Genomic DNA, 21,110 nt, shown 5'->3' with positions numbered 1-21,110 from the left:
TCTTTATGCCACATACTGAAATTCTTCTCCTTTGAAATCTCTTGGGCCAGGTCAACACAGTTCAAATTACTCCCAGCAACAAAGTCTTCCATATTCCAACTAGAATGACCCATTAAGCTCCATTTAAAGCATTCCATTGAGTTCCAAATCCAAAGTCCAAAAATCCACATTCTTTCAAATAAAAGCATGGTCAGGCCTATCAAAGCAATACCCCACTCCTGGTACCAACTTCTGTCTTAGTTAGGGTTTTACTGCTGTAAACAGACACCATGATCAAGGCAAGTCTTATAAGAAGCGACATTTAATTGGAGCTGGCTTACAGGTTCAGAGGTTCAGTCCATTATTATCAAGGTGGGAGCATGGCAGCATCTAGGCAGGCATGGCACAGGCAGAGCTTGAGAGTTCTACATCTTCATCCAAAGGCTGCTAGTGAAAGACTGACTTCCAGGCAACTAGGGTGAGAGTCTTAAGCCCACATCCACAGTGACACACCTATTCCAACCAGGTCACACCTATTCCAACAAGGCCACACCTCCAAATGGTGTCACACCCTGGTCCAAGAATACACAAACCATCACAGGTGGGCTGACGTGTATAAACCAATTTGAAACCATCCAGGAGCTCTCTTCCTTATTGGCTAACTTTCTTAGTGCTGGAAAGTGCTACACAGGCCTGGGGTGGTGTATGAGATTAATGGAGAAAAGATATTACTGGTTTTATTCAGAGCTGGTCTTTGCATGAAACAATACCAACATCCCAGGTAAGCGGTACCCATTAGTTCAATAGTGATACAGATATTACGGAATAACTAGGCACTTTTTGATTAAATTTGATGTGCTCTTCACAGGAGAGAATTTCGTGTGTGGTAGAGCAATCCTGTGTCAAAAGTCCACACATAGCTTAGAAAGTCGCTGGCCCTGAGATAGAATGTGTTATGGCTATTTTGCCAAATAGTCATGACATCTGTCAAATTACCTTCTAAACATTTATGTGAATACCCATGAGTGAGGGCAGTGCTTTTGACATTGATTACAGAACCTGGGGGGATGGGGGGTAGTGGGCAGTAGTCAATGCAGACAGTGGTCTAAGTGTTAAGAAGATGCATCAGACTGTTCAGCACTAAGGGAGAATCTTTAACAAGTACCCCTACCCCATGCCTTTGAAGGCTCAGAGCAAAGCTTGGAAGAGGAACCAGACAGAGTGTCAATGCTAAAGGACAGAGAGGAGTGCAATGAAATACTGTCCTCCAGATAGGAAATGGTCACTGCACTCACCACACTAGATGTGGTTACTTGTACAAGACTCCGGCAAAATCAAACTACCCAAATTTCCAGCACAGGTAGTGTAGACAATGTCCAGGCCCCACTCTTTACTGAGAACAAGTGCATTTGTTAGACTTAGTGGTGAGGGTGGAGGATCATTGTGCTTGGAGGGTGTGGTCAATGGTAGGCTTCCAATGTTCCAGTGGATGACCACACTCACGTGCACACAGGCAGCACTGAGTGGACTTAGTGAGTTCCCAAAAGAGGACCTGGAGGGGTATGTTTTGGAGGGTATGAGGAAGGAGAAAGGGAAAATAAAGGCTATGTATATGTTCTATCTTATACAATATATGCTGAGAATTCAGAACCATGGGATCCGCACTTAAGAAACCTGCATTCATGATGTAGAGAGTTAGCTTAGGAGAAAAGATATGCCTGCTGTAGGCAGCAAAGCTGGAAGAGTAGGGCTGCCTAACTCCTCTGTAACTACAGAGATCCCATTACCTAGATACCGAGCTATAGGATTTGAGATTTTCTCTGCTGGAGTTTAGTTCTTGCTCTAGTCAAGTCTTTCTTTGTTCGGTCCCATTCCTCCCCTGTGAAATAGATATGATACTCTGTGGCATTGTATGTTAGAATGATGACAATTTGAGTTTTGATTTTACAATTTACAGGACATCTCATTAAGAGAATGCTATGAGTCTCAGAAAATAAACTGGGCATTTGAAAAATGTTGGTTTTGTGAAAGGATATGATGGAGACTTCTCAATTTAGACCAAATGAATTTTTCATAGAGAGATGATTATGAAACTACGGGGCCAAGGAAGGGCAGAATGTTGTTGGCTTAAATGTGAACTGTCTGCCATATCTAATGTGTTTTAAAACTTGATTCCCAGATGGTGGTGCTATCTGGAAAGCTTGTAGAACCTTCAGGGGGTGGAGTCTTGCCACTGGGAGCTGGCTGTGAGGCTTTATAACCCAGATCTACCTCCTGCTCACCCTCTGAATGCAGTGTGACCAGCCAACCCCTTGCTCCTGCCACCTGCCATGCTGCCATGTCTCCTTGGCATGACAAGCTGTATCTATGAAAGGGGAAGCCTAAGTAAACCCTTTCTCTCTTAGGCTGCTTCCTTTAGGGGATCCTGTTACAGAAACGGAAGAGTGACTAAAACACGAACCTTTGTATGGTAAAGTTTAATGAACTCCTTGAGACTGAAAACATTGCTTTCTTTATCTCAAAGAAGTTTATTATATTCATTTAAAAATTATTCCCTTTCATCCCATCTTCTCCTGTAACTCCTTTCAGGGGCTATATGCTTATGACGTGATATCCCAGCTCACTAACTCTCTGTAGCTCTCTCTTTATGTAGTCATCCAGTTATTCAGGTCTGCTATTATTAATGTACATGATATTTTATTTCCAAGATCTGATTATTTTATTTTATAAAACTAGGCTCTTGTTTCATGGGCTGACGCTCCCTCAGAAGTAAACAGTCTTACTTTCAGAGGCCCCTGTGCCCACACGTGCTCTGTTTACTCAGTGTTCCCGTGTAAGGCTTCTACTCAGCCCACAATCAGCCTTTATGGCTATGCTCAGACCCAGTCCACATCAGACAGCCCAGGAGCGCCACGCCAGCAGAGCACACTCGCAGCACGCACTTACTGTCTCTTTGTCTTTCACATTTTCAGATTCCCTGGAAGAATAATCTGCTAGTGCATACATAATAACACATAATATTGGCTGTGCACATTCCCATCATCACGAGGCTCCAAGCCTTATAAATAGTCACTGACACTTGTTTACTTCTGAACACCCTAGAAAGTATCTCTCCTGAAATAAGCAATCTCAGGAAAGATCCTAGGTGCTCTTGTATTCCACCTGACAAAAGCTTCTGCTAACTCATATGTGTTATTACTTCTGCAGGGTTCTAAATGGTTACCTCAGGACTGTCCCTCAGGACGTCAGAGCGGGGAAGCTCTGCGAGCTGGGAGAATCGGCGGTCATAAATGCAGAGATGAAGATGTTTGTCGAGTACCCGAAAATCTTCATAACTTCTTTTAACAATCCAACTCTTGCCCTATGAGTAGAGAACAAAGTTCCAATAAATTCATTTTTCTTCAAAGTGCTTAAAAATCATGCCTTCATTCTCTAATGGTATCTTGTGAAATTTTATATTTCCTAATAAGAACTTTCTATTTACTTAAAGATGATAATCAGTTCAGCTCCAAACACTCCGGTAAATTATATTATACTGAAAGATAAATACTTTAGATAGATGATGGAACTCTCCATTTGACCTTTCCTACTCTTCTCCCAAGTCTACTGCTACACACTGAAAATAACTGCCAGGTGCTGACAGCATGTAACTCTAACTCTACAGAAAGAACCACTGAACAACTATTTCCTAAAGTCAAAGGGAAAGGAAATTCATTTATTGATTAGTTAGTATGGTAGAAGAAGCAGGAGGTCCCTAATGTGTAAGAGGGAGTGTCTGTCACACGTGTGTCCCCAAGCTGCTGAGTGCCTTACCCCAGTGGGGAAGAGGAAATGACCTCCTCCCTCCGCAGCCCCCTTCCTCTTCCTTCCTTCTCATCCCAGCCTAGCAGTTCTCATTAATACCTAGTAGTTTGGAGTGTCTAATCAAAATGTATGTAGTCATTATGTTGGAAATTTAAAAAAGAAAAGTCTTCAACATCCAGGGCTCTTGGATTTTTGGATAACAATGTGCTCAAAGCCGCTGGCAACATAAACTGCTTCCGGATAAGAAAAGCCTTAGGGCTCCAGTTTTGTGGACTAGAAATCCTGCTACATTATCAGCAACACCTTCCATGACTAAGACTAGAGAATAAACTCAAAATAAAAACTACTACACTACATTTCTGATGAGGCATTAAGTTCAGAAGAGACAAAAACTGAACTTAATCGCAGTGTAATAACAATCTGGTTTAAAATGGGCAGCAGCCCGAAATAAACAATTTCAAAAGAACCAACAGGTACATGAAAGATTTATCAGAATCATCAGTTGTGAGTGAAATGCAAATTAAATCCACAAAGAGGCATCACCCCACTCAGGTTAGATGCTTATCATACTAAGCAGGCTAAAGGTGAAAAATACTGCAAAAGACATGAGGAAAGGAAATCTCCGCATGCTATTGGTAAGAATATAAATTAGTCCAGTTATTATGAAAAACAGTATGGAAGTTCCTCAACTTAAGAAAAAATTATCATATGATCCAGGAAGCCCAATACAGGATATGTATCTTAAATAACTGATATCAATATGTCAAAGAAATACCTATATTCCTGCTTAAAGACCAACGTAAGAAAATAACCCGAATGTCCATGTGTGGCTATGTACCATTACACATCCCATTATCTCATACACACACACGATGGCATAGTATTCAACCTTAAAAGGAAAGGCATTTGTACCCAGAAGCTACTGACAGCTGAATAGCAGTTAAGAGGCAGAAGCTGGATGTATGGAAGAAATCAAGAAGTACTGAGAAAGCGGGAAGTGTTGTAGTTAGACAGGAGGAATACCTAGTAAGTACTGAAGGTGAAAACCATAGACTAAGAATGGAATTATGAATATGGTTAACTGGTAGCTTTGCAATGTTTTTCCTACGCAGATATCAAAACTATATCTTTACAAAGAACTTCAAAACACACTTTGGGCTTTGTAGTTGCTCAGCCAATTTAAATTCATTCTGGTGTAGTATTACCAAGCACCCATGAACATAAAAATCCCTACAAAAGTGACCTTGATTCTTTAAGCTTGACTACTATTCTACTGTGTGAGATATATAATAGGATGTGTAATAAGCACTGTATACTTCCCTCTACCTACACACACACACACACACACACACACACACACACACACACACACACGCACACACACACTTTGTTTTCACTGACAGAAATGCTGAGGAGGGGTTGGGAAGATGGCTCAGCAGTTGAAAGAACTGGCTGCTTGTCCAGAGAGCCTGGATTCAATTCCCAGAATCCTCACGACAACTCACAACTGCCTGTTTCTCTAGTTCCAAAGCTGCAAATGTTGTCTTACATATGTGTGCACAGGTAAAACATACACAAAATAAATAAAATTAAAAGAAAAAATGCAAGGTGAAAACATATCAGTCTACTGTTGCGATTGGAGACTTTACGGTACGTGTATCCCCAGTGGACTAATCTAGCAAGTAGCTGAAGCAGTCACCAGCATATAAATGGTCTCACAGATTACTTACAGGCAGGCTATATGTGCTTCTCAGATTCACCAAACACTTAATGCATATTCTGGGGTATAAAATGCACTATATGAAGTTTAAGAGGATAGTGAACTCACATTTGCTCTCGGACCATTAAACATACTATACTAGGTTTACAAAATTAGGGACCATGCAATGTTTGCTCTTGGCCATCATGAACACGTCTATAACCGAAACCCAGAAATTAGTAAAACAAAGCCAATCCTTTGAAAAACATCAATAAAACTGATAAGATTCTAGTCATTTTAACTGAAATGGAGAAGTGGCAAAAGGAAACAAACTACTAATATAAGAAATAAGTTAGGGGCACATCATTAGAGATGACAGACAACAAAAGGAAAATATGAGCAACTGGAAATGTGTCAGACTCACACACAAAGACATACACAATGAGTAGGTATATAGATATTTAAGCTGCTGAATCAATAATTAATAGGTTTCAAAAACATCACTGAGCACTAATAAATTCAGTAAGTTTTACCAAATACCTAAAGAAGAAATTATGCAACCAATGTATCTAGAATCTGATCCAGAAGCCAAAAAGGGAGAGGACCATGCCTAACTCATCCTGCAAGGCTTTCTTGCAAAAGCAGACAAAAGCTTGTTATCCAGAACATACAGGGAATTCCTACAACAGAAAAAGAACAGCCTAATTTAAACAGCAGGAAAAAGACTTAACAGATACCTCACCAGAAAGATACAGATAATAAAAAACATGTGAGAACTGCTTAGCATCCTACATCATTACAGAACTGAACAATCAAACAAGGTCTTTATTGGGATAGCCCAAATCCAAAGCCTTAGCAATACCCAGCACAGCCAAGGCATGGAGCAGCAGGGAGTCTCATCCACTGCTGGGGGGGGGGGGATACAAAATAGTACATCAATCTGGGAAAAAAACTGACATTTTTCTCTTAAAGCTAAACGTATTATTATCATGCAAAGCAGCCTCATTCCTTTTGAGTTTACACACATGAACTGAAAACTTGTGTCCATAAAAATTCTCTCAAGGGATGCTCACTGCAACTTCAATCTTCCAAACATGCAAGCCTCTGAGATGCCCTCCAACAGTGAGAGGGCAGAGTGCAGTCAGCGCAGGTACACAAAGGAACCATGCTCAGTCGAACAGAAAGGAGTTCTCAAGCCACAGAAGATAAGGAAAGAAGCTCCCCACACACACAAGCAGTGACAATATTCAATCAATATGGCAAATTCCTTCCAATTATCTCTATGAAACTCAATGAATCATAACTTCTTTACATTTAAAAATGTTTGTTTTATGTGTGCAGGTGTTTTGCCTGCATCTAGGCCAATGGACCACATGTGTGTCTGGTACTATAGAAACCAGAAGAAAGCATCGGATTCCTTGGAACTAAAGTTACAGAGGAGCCACTGGGTACTGCATACCAGGAACTGAATTGAACTCGGGTCCTCTGAAAAGCTGCCTACTGAAGCCCCTCCAGCCCCAAATCATAGCATAAATGTAAATACTAATTCATGTTCTGTGTGAGAAGATGCTCCCATCAGATGTACAGCAGTTCTATTTACTGAAATGTTTACATCTGCATTTTTGAGAATCAATGTGAATTATTAATATGCCAAATATACAGATATATATCTCCTTGGACACAGAGAAGTTTTAAAGGCTTATTAGCAAATGGGGACATGCGAGGAAGATCCAACTGTGACAGTCTAGAGATGATATCACTATGAAGACAATAAAAAAAATCAGTGGTTGTGAGGGTTTTCTGAGAGGAAGGTACAAATGAGCACATGAATTTTAGAGCAGTATCAGTATTATTTTTATAATACTACAATGATGGGTATGTGCCATTAAATTTTCTTCCCAGCCCATGCTACAGAGTGCCCAAAGAGTAAAGTCATCTGTAGTCTATGGGCTTTAGGTGACATTGATATGTTACTATAGATTCAACAGCTCTTAACTGCATAACTGTCAACTTCTTTTGAATGCCTTTAAAAAATATCCCTGTGCAAACAAAAGACAGCTTTCCTGCACAGTCTTTCAGTTCTGAAATCTGAACTATATGTAACACAATTTGAAAATCACCTAAATATGTTCTAATTTATTGGACAAAATTTCTAAATTAAAGACCTTGTATGTTGAGCAGACATAAAACAAGAACTTTAAGGCTTTGTTTTGTATATCTGTAATCTTCCTATTTCTGAGAAACATAAATAAAATAATATTTGGAATACTTTAGTTTTATAATATATGTTGTAAAGGAACAATACAAAATCAAAGCAAAATTCTTCATTATACTAACAATTTTAATTTGCTACTAATTTCTTATCTTAATTATTACTAACAAATAATTACTACCATTCAGTGATGCCAAAAATCAGTAATTCTAGACAAGAATTTTTCCTGAGAACAAAAGGAAATATCTGCTATTTTTTCTGAGAACACTCATTGACCATGTTTTTTGGGATTCTTTTATTACAAGGAAAGAATACAAAAAATGACAGCTAGTCTGAATTATAAATTTTCATAAAAAGAAAGAAACACAATCTAAATCAGAGGCTGGACTATCCTCAATACAGAACCTGCCTCGATTCTCTAACGCCTGGGGCAATAGTTTACTCATCTATGAAATGGAATAATGGAAACTGTACAAAGTTTCAGCTGGAGGGCTGGCAATTGGCCCACGCGGTCTGCTCACACAGACGCTCTCCAAATGCGAATACTCAATCCATTGTGGTAGTGACAGTGTCTGCGAAATGGACTGAGCTGAGCGGAGAGATTTAACGCATGTCTGTGTTGGAATGCCAAGCATGGGAACAGAGTTCAGGAGGTATTTTGAGACAGGGAGGCATTCCCTTGTAACCAGCTGTCTGCTTTGTGACTATGACACGAAAGAACCCTGAGATTACTGTAATACTTATATTTAATCTTCAGAAAAGATAAACTAATAAATCTGGATGAATTTTGGTTTCAGTGAAAATATAGTTAGCATCTTTTTAAGCAGTAAATGCTCTTTTTTAAAATATTTTTTAAGATTTATTTATTTTATTTATATGAGTATACTGTTGCTGTCCTCAGACACACCAGAAGAGGGCATCAGATCCAATTACAGATGGTTGTGAGCCACCATGTGGTTGCTGGGAATTGAACTCAGGACCTCTGGAAGAGCAATCAGTGCTCTTAACCGCTGAGCCAGCTCTCCAGCCCCCAAGTACCTTTTAATAAGGTTTATTAATGCCTAGGGTTGGAGAGGCAGCTCGGCAGTTCAGAGTGCTTACTGCCCCTCCCCACAACTGGAATTTGATTCCCAGCACCCACATGGCAGGTGTGAACTGCTTGTAACTACACTTTCAGGAAACCCCATACCTTCTGACCTCTGTGTGCACCTGTGGGCATGTTATGCACATAAATTCATGTCAGCACACATGCATACACAGAAATAAGCACCTCACAAAACATTCTCAAAACCTGACCACATATTTGATCAAAAAAGCAAGTCTCAACACGTACAAAAAAAGTTGAACTAACCTCCTATATCCTATCAGAGCACATGGATGAAAGCTGGATAGCCACAAGAGAAACAACAGAAAGCCTACAGACTCAGGGAAACTGAACTCCCTTCTGAACTACTTCAGGGTCAAAGCAGAAATAAAGAGAGAAATGAAAGACTTTCTGGAATTCAATGAAAGTGAATAGAAAGCATACCCACGCTTATGCGACACAGAGAAGCAGTGCTAAGGAAAGTTGATGGCACTACGTGCCTTCATAAAGACGCTGGAGAGAGCTCTTACTAACAACTTAACTGCACGCCTAAAAACTCTACAACAAAAGAAGCAAACACACCCAAGAGGAGTAGACAGCAGGCAATAATCAAACTCAGGACAGAAATCAATAAAATAGAAATACAGAGATCAATACAAAATATTGATAAAACAAAAATTTGTTTCTTTGAGAAAAAAAAAAAATCAACAAAATTGACAAACCCTTATCCAAACTAACTAAAAGTTAGAGAGAGAATATCCAAATTAACAAAAAGAAATGGGTACATCAAGGAAATCCAAAGAATCATTAATTCATACTTCAAAGCCTGCATTCCATAAAATTAGAAGACCTAGAAGAAATGGATAAGTTTCTCAACAGATAGCATTTACCGAAGTTAAGTCAAGATCAGAGAAACAATTTAAATAGACCTCTCTCTCTCTCTCTCTCTCTCTCTCTCTCTCTCTCTCTCTCTCTCTCTCTCACACACACACACACACACACACACACACACACACACACCCCTAAAATAGAAACAGTCATTAGGATCCTCTAACAGGCTCTTTCCCTTCTGCTGACGCCATGCCATCCAGTCTGAGGAAGACCTGGAAACCCCAGGGTCAGGTGAGCCATTGCCTCCGGCATAGAGAAGCATCTGGATACATTGTAGACGTTGGTCAGCTAGCAGGTGGGTCAATGCAACAAAAACCAAGCCTGGAGCTGCTCCCATCACTGATGTTCTGCGATCAGCTACTGCAAAGTTCTGGGCAAGGGAAAGCTCCCTAAGCAACCTGTCATCATGAGGGCCAAATCCTTCAGCAAAAGAGCTGAAGAGAAGACTAAGGGTGTTGGAGGTGCCTATGTACTGGTGTCCTGAAGTCACCCGGTGGGGGTTAATTAAATGCTAACATTTTTTTTAAAAAGGCTGCTAACCAAAAAAAGTCCACGGTCAGACAGTTTAGTGCAGAATTCTACTAGACTTTCAAAGAAGTCCTAATACTAATAATACTGCTCAAACTGTTCCACAAAATTGAAACAGAAAGAACACTGCAAAATTCATCTTATGAGGCCACACTCATCCAGATACCCAAATCACACAAAGATTCAACAGAGTAAAAAACAAAATCACAGACCAATATCCTTCATGAATATTGATACAAAAATACTCAATAAAACACTTGCAAACTGAATTCAAGAACATATCAAAAAGATTATCCATCTTCATCCAAGAGAGTAGAGAAACTTCGTGGAGCAGATAGAGAACCCCATAACCAAACAGTAGGCAGAGCTTAGGAAGTCCTGTGGGAGAAGGAAGGGTCTGAGGAACCAGAAGGTTCAGGGACACCATGAAAACAGGGCCCACAAAATCAAGTGGCAAGACTCACGGAGGTTTACAGAGACCAGGGAGCCTGTATGGGTCTGATTGAGGTCCTCTGGATATTTTATTAAGTCTGAGTAGCTTGGTGTACTTGTGGGAATCCTAACAAAAGGGAGATGGGGCTGTCCCTGACTCTATTGCCTACTTGCAGGACCCTTTTCTCCTACTGAGTTGCCTGGTCGACCTTTGATGTGATGGTATGTGCCTGGTCTTATTGTAGGTTGTCATGACGTGCTTGGTTGATGGCTCTGGGAGGCCTGCTCTTTTTTTTTTTTTTAAGGTTTGTTTGTTTGTTTATTATATGTAAGTATACTGTAGAGGGCATCAGATCTCATTACAAATGGTTGTGAGCCACCATGTGGTTGCTGGGATTTGAACTCAGAACCTTCAGAAGAGCAGTCAGTGCTCTTAACCGCTGAGCCATCTCTCCAGCCCCGAGGCCTGCTCTTTTATGTGTAGAGATTCGGGGTAGATATGGGAGAAAAAGGGGGTTGGGAGAAAGAGATTGGGCGGGGGTAGGGGTGGGGGACTGTAGTCCAGATGTAATATATGAGAGAATTTTAAAAACCATGAAAATAAAGATAGATAATAAACAAATAAATAGAATTGTTAGTATCATCTACTCTAAAGCAACAGAAGAATAGTAAGTGTTACATATTTTATTAAATACAATTACCATTCAACCAAGGAAACTATACTTTAGAAGAGACAAAACAGGATTTCCATGAGGAAATGTTAGAATAAGTATGTTTAAATTTGTCACTTTAAAACTGATACTGACTTGCTAAAGAATGTAATAATAAGAAAACAAAAGCTTTTGACACTAAGACAACACGGATATTATACTTGCAAATGCTTCATTTCATGTAGAGGAACTATCTAGAGTTGATGTCTTTGTTTACTGAATTTTGACCTTTTAAAAGTTATTCAACTTTCAACATAGTAAAGTTTCCTTTGTATTTTCCCTAAATATTTTCCAGGGTTATTATTCATTTTTGGAAACTTTAAAATAAGTCAAGCTTGGGGTTTTTCTTAAGAAATCCAAGAAATAGACAAAAAGGGGTCATCATTTTCAGAACATGCCCACCCACAGCAACACACAACACACACAACACACACGAGGACAGGGTTTCTGCTTCCAAGGCAGCTGAGAAGTCTGTGCACAAAAGATATGGAAAGAATGAAGAGATTTGAGAGGGAAGACCTTAGGCACGTATTAGTTAAGAGAACTTCAGATGATGTTAATAAGAGGCGGTGAGGACTCAGAGATGAGTGACCTCGTCTTCATAGCCTCTGGAAGAACTTTTCCTATGGTTAATACTCAGCAGACATTCACCTCATCAGCTAAATGAGATCTGTTTGACTGATATCTGTTTCATCAGATATTCTGTATGCATTTGGATACATAATAGACCATCTGCTAATATTTTTGTATCATGAAAGCTATGCTCTATCTACCTAAACCTGCACCCAGATAGCCTGGGCTATCTTCCTTGAGGACTCTAGAAGTTAATGTGTGTCCATTTGCATGTAGATGAGAAGAGGTGGAGAAAATATGCCCTACTGTGATGTGACAAAACTTTTCCTAGGGAGCCACAACACATACACATCTTCTCACCCCAGACGGAGATTCCTCAACAGACCAAAGTACAGAAAACACCACACTCCAGCTTGGTGAACCAATGAGGGTTTTTGGAGTTACTTACAGGAGCATCAATGACTCAAAAACAGTTGCATTACCAAGGCTTACCCCAGCAAGAGTGATATGGGACCCTAGAGCAGACTGCATAGTCTACAGATAGCTCAACAGCTTTGTCTAGGTATAAACTCTCTCAAGCAGCTAGTCTGGTCTTGGAGACTTCTTTACAGCCTTTGTTCTTTTGAAAGGGTTTTGTTCCTCTCTACCCACCCCATGCCCAGCTTTGCTCTGCATCATCTGAGAGGGACTCTGTTTACCCTGAGGGGAAGAGGCCTAATGAATCTGCTCAGTTTCAGGGGGTTCCTAGAGCTATTCTGAGTTGATTACTTTTCTGCTTAAGGAGTTTTCCTGCAGGATAAAATGCTTCATTCTTGGAGGTGTGGGGACTGGAAGGAGGGGTGGCATATAACATTTGCCCTCTAATGCCATGCCAAGAATCTAGACTGACAATCATTTACATGCATTTCTGAAATGTATTAACATTTAGGATATGTTTGCAGTACAAATTACAACAAAGAATGATAGAGAAGTTGCCAAAGCACACCAGTCAACCATACTAAACCTTGGTTCAAATCTTGGTACCTCTGATTTTTTTTCCCCACTGTGGCAGGAGAGCTCAGGACAACCGCTTTACTACTGCGAACCTCAGCTTCCTTCTTTGTGAGGCTTTCAATTATTATTTTTTAAAATTCTCATCTAATTTAGCTTATGGTTGGCACATGTGAGGGGGCTGCTAAGTGAGCCATGGGAAGGCTTCAGTAATTGCACACAGTGAGTCAAACAAGAGATGAATGCCATCATTATCAAGTAGTAAACTATGACTCTGGTATAGTAAACACTATTAACAAATGATCCGAAATGTTTTACGCAGTTTGGTAGGATATTTACAACAAAGGAACTATCTAACAGCTAGGTCGAGAATACACAGAAGCACAATCACATTACAATTATGCATTTAAAGTGTGGCTAATGATAAGAAGAGATGCTAAAATGTGTTAGACTGCAGAGAAAAACTTCATTTCAGACATACCAACCATGTTTTGTGGAAAAAGAACATGAGACTTCTATTCTTCTATTAGTAGCATTAGTTTATTAGAAAAATATTTAATATTTGCACGTAAAAATCAGTTACCATTTCTCTTAATTGACCAAACTTCAAATCAGCAAAGCCCTATCTGAGACTTTTCTGATTTTGTTTATTTCCTTCACTCTCACCAAGTTCCATCAATCACCTGATGCTAGCCATTCACACGCTGCCTCATGACCAAAAATAAACGTAACGTCCCAGCTTTGGCTATAAAAATCACCAAGATTAAAAATGGGTACATTCGTGTGTGCTCCTGTGCGTGTGTGCTCCTGTGCGTGTGTGCTCCTGTGCATGCATGCTTGTGTGAGTGCATGTGTACACATGTGCTTTATAAGTTTTAAAGTACACGGTCATGAACAGGTCTGGGGCATAGGTCATCTTGGATGTACAGGCTACATCTGTATCACCTATCCGCTCAAGGGGATATAGGAGATGGAGGTTCCAAACCCTCTAGTTTATGTATCACTAAGTTGTTTTTGCTTCTATGCTCTAAAAGAGAAAAAACATCAAATGCAAATGCTCATGTCTTATCTGTTATCAAAACATTGAAATAAAAACATACCTCTCCAAACAAAAGCATGTTATAAAATGTTACACAGAACTTAGAACTTCATTGTTCCGCCTAGAAACTGTGGTGACATGCAACAGAACACATCTTAATTACATACAAGCTGAATTCTATCCCCTAATCTACATTAATGTCTAAAACTAAGATTTACAGTATGTAAGATACCGTTACATAATCAGAACATGATTATTCTGTTTTTAAAAAATATATAGATATCCTATATCTTATTTTCTCCCCAAAACTAAAAACTGTGTACAAAGTAAAGTCTCCCTACAAACATGTGCTTTCCAATAGGCAGCTCACTCCCAGGCAGAGGCTCCCTGAGTGCAGAGCAGGCCATGTGAGACATGCTCAGTGTCTGCTAGGCGGAGGAATTACTGACCTGAGACAGCACACTGTGAATCTCCTGAGGAGCGAGCAGGGCAAGGTGAGTAGCATCACTCGAACAGTCAGGAAACTGCAGGCTGCCAAGCCACGCACACATCTTGTTGCACAACCTTCCTAAGGCTCTGGTCCTTTAACACAGTTCCTATGCTGTTGTGATCCCCAACCATAAAATTATTTCATTGTTTCTTCATAACTGTAATTCTGCTACCATTGTGAGTCGTGATATAAATATTTGATCTGTAGGATACCTGATATGCGACATCTGGGGGGGGGGGGGCTGTGGCCCACAGGTTGAGAACTGTTGCCACAGAGGCACTTGAGTCACAAATAGTCCCTTCTCTCATGACATGTGATCAACAACTCACTTATCTAGTCTTGTACTTGAGGTTGTATATTCAGCTGATTCTGTTCAGCTCCGGGCTTCAACTATGGTGTCTCCAAGTACTGATATGAAAGGCTAAGAAGCACCATGCTAACAGTGTCACTGTAACTCAGGACTCCAAAGCCTCAGGAACTTCTACATACCACCAAGAAAATACACAAACTCTAATCTCAATAGTGTGCTCACAATGGCATAATTACTTTTTAAAAGATACCAATTTATTTTGTTGTAATAGTTATTCATAGTCCAATTACATTTCAATAGAAGCATCTTACCACCAATTACAAGCCTTTAAGCAATGTGAGAAATATATTATAGAAAGCAATTTAATAGTCACTCTAGATAATGAAATCGATGTAGAGGACGCATCCTCGCAATTACCTGACAGGCAATCTGCACGAGGTAGACCAGCTCTTTAGATTCACAGCCATTTTTCATTACTTCATTCTGTTCTTCTGATAGTGAAAGCTGTGTCACAGAAGAAAGGGACAAGAAAGTCATGATTGGAGAATGAGAATAAACTAAGCATACAATAATACTTGATCCTTGACATCAAGTTAATGTGCCTTATAAGTCTATAGCTTAAAGCGGGTGAATGAAGAATTCAGAATTTAAGAAGACATTGTTTTCATGAATTCGCTTTGTGCCTGCTATCTAACTGGCACAACTGAATAAAAGCGTAAGTAAGATACTGCTGTTACATAATCAGGCCATCATCCCCTTTATTTATTATGCACAAGAGCACTAAACTGCATAGAGAGAGATTACAAGACAAGTTTTAAAATAGCTCAGACTACTGTAGGGAAAGCAGGTTCAGCCTATATCCATGGTTAATTTCAGACTTAGCATTTATTTTATTTTTACTTGAATAAACAGACAGCATGCAGAGACTGTAAGGTCTCATGTGGAAAATACAGATGTATGGCTTCTACTGAAGAATACAGAAAATTGGCAATACTGGGCCCACATGGGCAACAGCTGAGAACGAATCATGTCTTCATGAGGTATAGAGCCAAAATAGTTTGCTACAGATTTGATTACTCTTTATTTATTTATTTATTTATTTATTTATTTATTTATTATATCTAAGTACACTGTCGCTATCTTGAGACGCACCAGGAAAGGGTGTCAGATCTCATTACAGATGGTTGTGGGCCACCATGTGGTTGCTGGGATTTGAACTCAGGACCATTTTGAAGAGCAGTCTGTGCTCTTAACTGCTGAGCCATCTCTCCAGACGGCTTTGATTACTCTTTATCTTATGCCAGCATCCAGGCTACCAATAATCATCCAGCTTGCTACAAGCTTGGTTCTTTTTTCTGTACTCCATTTGCGTCAGGAGTTCACACGGTACACCTGACTCCAATTTGGAAATGAAAGTACAGCATCTATTCCTCAAAGTGCGACCTTGTGTTCAAAAGTAACAGTAAATGACATGTAACAATACTTTACTTATTTAGTGTCTCACCTGGAAAGGGGGAAGGGGAAGGGCACAATACTTATTCTCAAGTCACATGGCATACAAGAAGTCCTTCACAAATGCCATGTGTCATTGCAGTCAATGCTGAAAGAAGCACTCTGCTGAAGAAGATGCATTCTCTACGTGAACAGTGAGTGTCACAGAAAGTTACTTATTAAAAATCTTCAGATATTACAAAGGTACCCTGTTCAACAAGGTAACAATGAGTAACCCAGTTTCATGGTACAGTTGGAGTTTTCAAAAGTTAAAAATTTAAGAATGAAGAGAAGTCTAAGTAAGTTCTGAAGGAGACAAGACTTTAAGGCAGGAGACAGACATGGGCCTGGAGCCTGGCAGAGTCCAGAGAATCAAGAATCTTCCTCAGACAGGACAAGGAGAAGCCAGCCAAATCCTGGGAGACTGTCACTAAAGTAACAAACTGTAATTGCAAAGCACAGCAGCAGAACTGACTGATGTCCAACCTTCATCTGCTTCCTGCAAGTATGAATCAAGGGTATGGAATCAATACATTAAAAACTTAGGAAACGAAGGAGAATGGGGAGTGGCCTATGCAGAGTAGGGAGCCTCTCCAAACAAGGATCTCTATAGCCTAGGAGCATAGTGTTGAAAAGACAAGAAGGGCTAAGAAACATCCCTCTGAGGCGATCAAGACACTCAACAGCTAAGACTGCAATGACACTGAAAGCTGAAAGTGGCTAACGAAGACAGTCTATTCTGTTCCAGAGTATGATGCAGCTCGTCCCCAGGGCTTGGGAAAGTTGGAATGGAAGGAGCTTACTGAGCTACAAACCGCAGGAAAACACTGGCAGCAAGGGGAAGGAGCAAAGAGAGCCGAGAAAGCAGACAAGGAGAGCACACACTACACACAAAAGACCGCAGCTTGGCAATAAAGAACAGAGAAGGCACCTCACCACCCTTCCAGCTTCCTTGAAAGTAATCTCTAGTATAGACTGTAGCCTCAAACTATCTAAAGGAGCTAACGAGTGAAGTCTCTCTGTGGTGGCTAACTTTGGCTGTCAACTTAGCTGCATTTGGAAGCAACTAAAAGGCAAGCTTCTGGTCACCCTGTGAGTAATTTGCTTAACTGATTATCTGAAGCAGGAAAGCTAAATGTGAGTTGCAGCTTCTGGTGTCAACCCAGATAAAGGGATAGGAGAAAAGGAACTTTGCTTTTGTCTACTTGCCCCAACTCTTGCTGACAAGTTCTTCTACCTAATGCTTTAGCATTCCTTCTCCAATAAGAGAACCAACTTCTTTGGAATTCCAATTCCAATGCAGATTGAAGACCAGCAACTCTCCAGGAATCCTCCAGGCCTTTAGCACCAAATGAGACAGAAGAGGCATCCACCCTCACTCACAGGAGGAGCAACTACCAGGTTCTTAGCCTTTCCAATGAGAGACAACCACTACTCCAGCATCCAGACCACATTCCTATAAACCAAGCCGGTAAATGCCCTTTGATATGTGTATTCTTTCTATCAGTTCTGTTCCTTTTGAAAACACACTAATATATAAAAAAACAAAAAAAGAAGCAAAGGAAGCAAGTTATCAGCAAGTTATCTTGAAAAAGACCTCATGGCAGATATGCCAGACAGATAACCACGCTAATGATACTAAGAAAATTAGAGCAAGATGAAAAGAAAGCCAAGAAAACACTCTATAAATGAAATAAAACATTAATAAGAAAATGTTTTAAACTAAAATGAAGCCAAAATCAAATTGCATAGCTAAGAAAATACAACTAAAATGGAAAATTTATTCGAAAGAGCCAAAGGCAGATCAGAGCAGGCAGAAAAGAGTCAATAAACTGGAAGATACAACAATGTAAATGACCAAGTCAGAGGCATACAAAAGAACCAAGCTAAGGTACTGAACAAAAGTGCCAGATCCAGGTGGATGGCAGGACACCATCAAATGTACAAATGTATGTGGATGGGATTCCCAAAAAGGAAGAAACAGAAAAGAAGGCAATGGAATTTCAAGACACGGTAATCAAAAACTTCCCAGATTTAATGAATGACGTGAATACCAAGATGGACATGAATCTCAGCAATATGAACTTAAAGAGCCCCATAGGAGATAGACGAGAGTCCAACTTCCATAGGACAAACCATCTTAAATGCATCAGAAAGACCCACATACACAAGGAATCCGGAAATAACAGTCCACCACTCCTCCTCAGAAACTCTAAAGGCCAGAGGTCATTATGTTCAAATGACCACTCTGAGAACAGTTCCAGGAGGAGTCAGATACAGCACACACTGACAGAAATGATACAACTGACTCTTCATCCATGCAAGCATATAACTGGCTCCAGGACTGAGAGGCCAGGAAGAAGCTGATCCAACATGTCATCTTTTTACAGTTTTTTCATGTGATTCTTCTCACCCTGTTTTAATTTTCTGACATCAAAGTAAAAATGGAGATGTTATAGGAACAGTTTCCTACACTACTGATCTGAAACTGAAGTAAGCAAAAAAGAAAAAAAGACACTAAGGAAACAAGAAAGATGTAAGTGGGAAAGTATTTTATGTTTATATATTAGACAATTTAATATTGTAAAGATCTCATTGCTGCCCCGAAAACAATATACAGAGTCAACACAATCTCTGTCAATCCCCAATGGCAGTGCTTGGTCAAATCAATATTTAAAAGAAGAAAATCAGAGCAACTCATCATTCATGAGTTCAAAACTTACTAGAAATCTGTAACAATGAAAGCAGTTGTGTTACTGGTGTAGAGGCAGGCCTTACAGAACAACGAGCCCAGAAACAATCCCTCATGTAAATGGTTAAAAGATTTTGACAAGGGCACCAAGATCGTCCAATGGAGAAAGGAAAGCGTTCTCAACAAACAGTGCTGGGGAAACAGTAGATCCACATGCAAAGGAACGAACGCAGGCAGGTCATTACCTAACGACTACTACAAAAGGTCACCTCAAGATGGATCAAAATGTAAAATAAGACCTAAAAAGCAGGAAAATTTTAGAAGAATAAAGCAAAAAGGTTTCACACAATTTAAATTTGGGGAACATTTCCTAGGAATGATACACTGTGACATAAGGAACGAATATGAAATATACAAATTTTATGTCACAAAAATTATTAAAATTTTGTATCAAGCTAAGCATGCATGGTACTGTCTTTAATCCCAGAACTCTGAGTTTGAGGCCAGAGTGGTCTACATAGAGAGAAAGTACCAGACAACCAGGGCAGTGGGTCTCAAACTTCCTAATGCTGAGACCCTTGTGTTGTAGTGACCTCCAACCACAACTTTATTTTTGTCGCCACTTCATAACTTCCTAACAGTAATTTGCTAGAACTGTAATGTAGTATCTGAGTTTTCAAGGGGTCTTAGGCCACACCCGGAGAGGGCTGTCCGACCTCCAAAGGGGCCATGACATACAGGTTGAGAGCCGTGAACTAGGGATAGATACATGCTGAGAACTTACCTTGAAACAAAACAAAATACAAAAACAACAAAAGGCCTCTTCCTTTCCTACTGCATCTTTTGTGACTAGAAAGAGGGCTAAGTGGTTACCTGGTGCTCTTCCAGAGGCCCTCAGTTCAGTTCCCAGCACCCAGGTCAGGCAGCTCACTACCTCTTGTGGCTCTCATTCCAGATGATCCAATGCCTCTGGCTTCTGCAGGTACTTACATTCATATGCACATACTCAGAGGCAGGCAGGCAGGCAGGCAGACAGACAGACATGTGGACGGGCACACACACACATTTAATTTTTTTTAAATTGAATCAAAATAAAACAAACTAAGGCCAGGCAGTGGTGGTGCCGCCTTTAATCCCAGCACTTGGGAGGCAGAGGCAGGTGGATTTCTGAGTTCGAGGCCAGCCTGGTCTATGGAGTGAGTTCCAGGACAGACAGCCAGAGCTACACAGAGGAACCCTGTCTCGAAAAAACAAAAATGACAAAAACTAAGGAGGAAAAAAGGGCCATCAATATTATGGGGAAAGTGTATATAATCCATAATATCTATCAATATCAACGATATGCAAATGAGTTCTATAATTCATCATTGGTAATGACAAAATAAAACAATTCTCAACAAACAAGAGGATTTAAAGAGATAGTTCCCTAAATAAAATAAATAAATGGCCAATAAGCATATAAAATGATATTTGACACCACTACTAGAGAAATCTGAACTACAATGTTAACACTTGCAAATTGAAATTACAAATGAGATACTATTTCACATCTAATGAAAACATGATTAGTACATGACTCAGAAATTCCATGTGTATATAATACCCCAATGACAGAAAACTCTCAGGAACAGCTAAAACAAACAAACAAACAAACCAGAAGCTATACAAGCATAAGTCAGTAAGTAAATGGATAAGCAGAACATGGCTTATACTTATACAGTAGAATCTTATCTCTGATTTATAGCTACAATGGGGGTCAAACACTTTAAAAGATGTATTTTAAAAAGTGATAAATGTGAATTGTTAATACAGTCCATGAAGGGAACCTTCAAAAATGTAAACAATATAAATACACTCACTAATTACAAAACCTGGGAGGATATGTTTCGAATAGAATAGTTCAACAAGAAAAGCTAAAATGAATCTTCATCCTAAAGTGAAGCCTTGTCATGAAAAAAATCTAACTGCGGGAGGGAGGGAAGAATACTAGAAACAGCGAACATCTAAGAACATACAGAACATCCAACTCTTTCACAGGGACAGATGGAGCAGAGTAGGAATATCTTCAAGCTCTAAAACAAAGTTACCGAGATTTTATTCACACCTAAACTACCACACAAAATCATAGGTCGAAATGAAGCATTTTCTTTTTTTTCTTTTTTCCTTCCTTCCTTTCCTTTCCTTCC

At 39.8% G+C, this 21,110-nt stretch overlaps 1 protein-coding gene across 3 annotated transcripts in view; it reads right to left on the bottom strand.

Moving 5' to 3' along the window:
* Arhgap32 (Rho GTPase activating protein 32) overlaps positions 1 to 21,110 on the bottom strand; it is a 223,456-nt gene that overhangs the window by 75,621 nt on the left and 126,725 nt on the right. For all 3 annotated transcript variants that reach the window (XM_029481740.1, XM_029481739.1, XM_021171547.2), the window contains 2 exons: positions 15,159 to 15,245; positions 3,203 to 3,340 (listed from right to left, as the gene is read on the bottom strand). In XM_029481740.1, the coding sequence (XP_029337600.1) occupies positions 3,203 to 3,340; positions 15,159 to 15,245 (225 nt within the window). The remainder of the gene's footprint in view (positions 1 to 3,202; positions 3,341 to 15,158; positions 15,246 to 21,110) is intronic.

Source organism: Mus caroli, chromosome 9 (genome assembly GCF_900094665.2).
Source record: "Mus caroli chromosome 9, CAROLI_EIJ_v1.1, whole genome shotgun sequence".
Taxonomy (NCBI): Eukaryota; Metazoa; Chordata; class Mammalia; order Rodentia; family Muridae; genus Mus; species Mus caroli.
The sequence above is the reverse complement of the archived record's forward strand: the minus strand, read 5'-3'. Positions and strand labels throughout refer to the sequence as shown.